This window comes from Penaeus chinensis, chromosome 27 (assembly GCF_019202785.1).
Source record: "Penaeus chinensis breed Huanghai No. 1 chromosome 27, ASM1920278v2, whole genome shotgun sequence".
Lineage (NCBI taxonomy): Eukaryota > Metazoa > Arthropoda > Malacostraca > Decapoda > Penaeidae > Penaeus > Penaeus chinensis.
Genome location: NC_061845.1, coordinates 14,017,584 through 14,020,083, shown reverse-complemented (window position 1 = coordinate 14,020,083; position 2,500 = coordinate 14,017,584). Strand labels below are relative to the sequence as shown.

The 2,500-nt window shown below is 34.9% G+C and overlaps 1 protein-coding gene across 1 annotated transcript in view; it reads right to left on the bottom strand.

Moving 5' to 3' along the window:
- LOC125039303 overlaps positions 1-2,500 on the bottom strand; it is a 16,620-nt gene that overhangs the window by 12,831 nt on the left and 1,289 nt on the right. The window contains exon 2 of the mRNA XM_047633142.1: positions 71-169. Within this exon, the coding sequence (XP_047489098.1) occupies positions 71-169 (99 nt within the window). The remainder of the gene's footprint in view (positions 1-70; positions 170-2,500) is intronic.

The window sequence follows — 2,500 nt, the reverse complement described above, 5'->3', positions numbered from 1 at the left end:
GATCCTCCACTGTACGTAGACCGCCATTTTGATGGTGACGGCACTTTCTCTCTTCATTTGTTTAAATTACCATGTGTGCTGAATTTACCGATACACCAGTTGTGAATATTTTTAACACATTTGGTGTTTGACATGGAAATTACAAAACAGTCAAAGGACTCCATAAAAGCTGTATATAAAAGGAATCTGACATTAACTTGCTCAACTTACAAAGTAAAACACATGTTAGGTTATTACAGAAAATGCTGAACATCAGTGTGCATTCTTTTATTCTGCATACAGCTGTATATAGAGTACGGGCAAACATGAAGTAATTTTACATTTTTTTTTTTTACAATTTCTTGAAGACATTGCGTGAATAAGTCACACTTCTATTCAAAACACATCTTACGGAAACTCCTACGACGATCAGAAATGATATAACATCACAAGATTAATCTACAAACTTAACAATATCGGCTATCCCCCTCATGGCACTTCCCCCGGCCTGGGCTCTTGCCCCCTCCGCGCATACCCACTGGTAGCAGTTAAAATAAAGAAAACAACCTTTGGTATTCTTTACTCTTCTTAGCCTACTCAGTGTCCCATTGTGTGTTTCAACTCCAGATTGCACAAACCTGGCTGAAAAATATACAAACAAATATCGAAGACATTGGGATCTCACGGTCAAGTAGCGTCTCAGTCCTAAAATATGTCATTGGTTTGTTCTAGTTTTCATTCTTAGAATTGTAATCTCACTCTACTAATTTACGAACAATAGAGTTACAGTTCCCCGGCGCGCTTTAAGATCACCGGGATGCGGATGGTCCTGATCGGTCTGTCAAGTAATTTTCGAAATATTTGTCTTTCGTTCTGGTTTTCAAACGTAGTACAATATGTGGACACAATCTCCCATTAATATCAACTGATTTTAACCTTGTCTGTAATAATCGCTTAGTCATGTGAGATTTGGCAACTTTCTTTTTCATTTTTTTTATAAGGCAATATGAGGACCTAACACATTAATACATACAACTGAATTCAATACACCCGTACCTCTGACGGTGTTAACGAATGATAGCTAACATTTTGACGAATTATTATAATACAGGAAAAAGATATCTTACATTTATTTCTCCTCGTTATCATCGGCAACAATAACAAAACTTTCATACAGGCTATCACATTCTTAGAAAAGGGCGAAACACACTTCTTCAGTACTGTAACGGAACGTGCAGCGCAAAGGGAGTACGTGGCATCGCGCCAGCGGTTAGGTAACGTTTAGAGTACACTCGACGTCATTAGAACTCAGGGGGAGATCCAACGATAGAGTCTTTGAACTATGGATTTTCTCGAAAGCCTACAGTGACTTATGTGCTTTCTGTCTGTGGTTATCTCAATTCACATACTATTTGGGTAATGACATGTGGAAGTCCACGTTTCCTTTTAGCACCGTCGCGGTGTTTGTTTTAAAAGTACAAAAACTTGCGTTCAGCTGCACAGCAGGCTTACAATACAATAATATGTAATCTGTTATTACATGCAGTCAACGAAGATCCCCTGTGAGTGTTACAGCGCATGAAAAGAAGGAATATAAAGGGAGATCAACGACAGCAAACGTTAGTGTGCTTCGGAGGTCACGACGAGGAAGTAGTGGAATTGATTCATTCATAAAGTGTGATACCAATTAGTAGATCAACGCTTTTAGTGTAACGCTCGGCAAACTGCACTTTCTTTAAACTTACATCAATCAGCAATTCAGGAGTAATATGTCTTTTCTGATACTTTTATTCGTAGTTGGGTTAAAACTAATACTGCAGATATATAAAAGAAGAGGAACATGAATTAATTAAAATTTCCTTTATCGCTATTTTCATCATCCACATTCGTTAGATTTTATTCGAAAATACGTTTTTATCATTGTATTCGATGGTTCAGATAAAATATGCTATTTTTTCAGAATATGTCATGTAGCCGTTATGAATCACACACTCACATGTATCTAGATCTATACATCTATATGCACACACACCTACACATACATTCATGTTTATGTATATGTATACGTATACGTATGTATATTCATACATGCACATATACATGTGTGTATATACACACACACACACACACACATACATATGTATATATATATATATGTGTGTGTATGTGTATAAATTCACATATATATATGTATATATATACATATATACATATATAATGTGATATATATATGTATATATATACATATATATGTATATATATGTATGTGTATATATATATATATATATATATATATATATATATAATCCATACGCACAAACACGAAAATGCATTTATTTACAGCTACTTAAATATCATGGTTTATAATCTGGCAGATATTATTTGTGACATAGCTTTCAATTTGGGTTTTCTTTAACTGTATTAAGTGTATGCAAGTGATATAGGCAGAGCGTAAAAATATAAATTGTAAAAAAGCATCGCTGCGGTGGTTGACAGTAGGGAAAATATTCAAAATACCTTT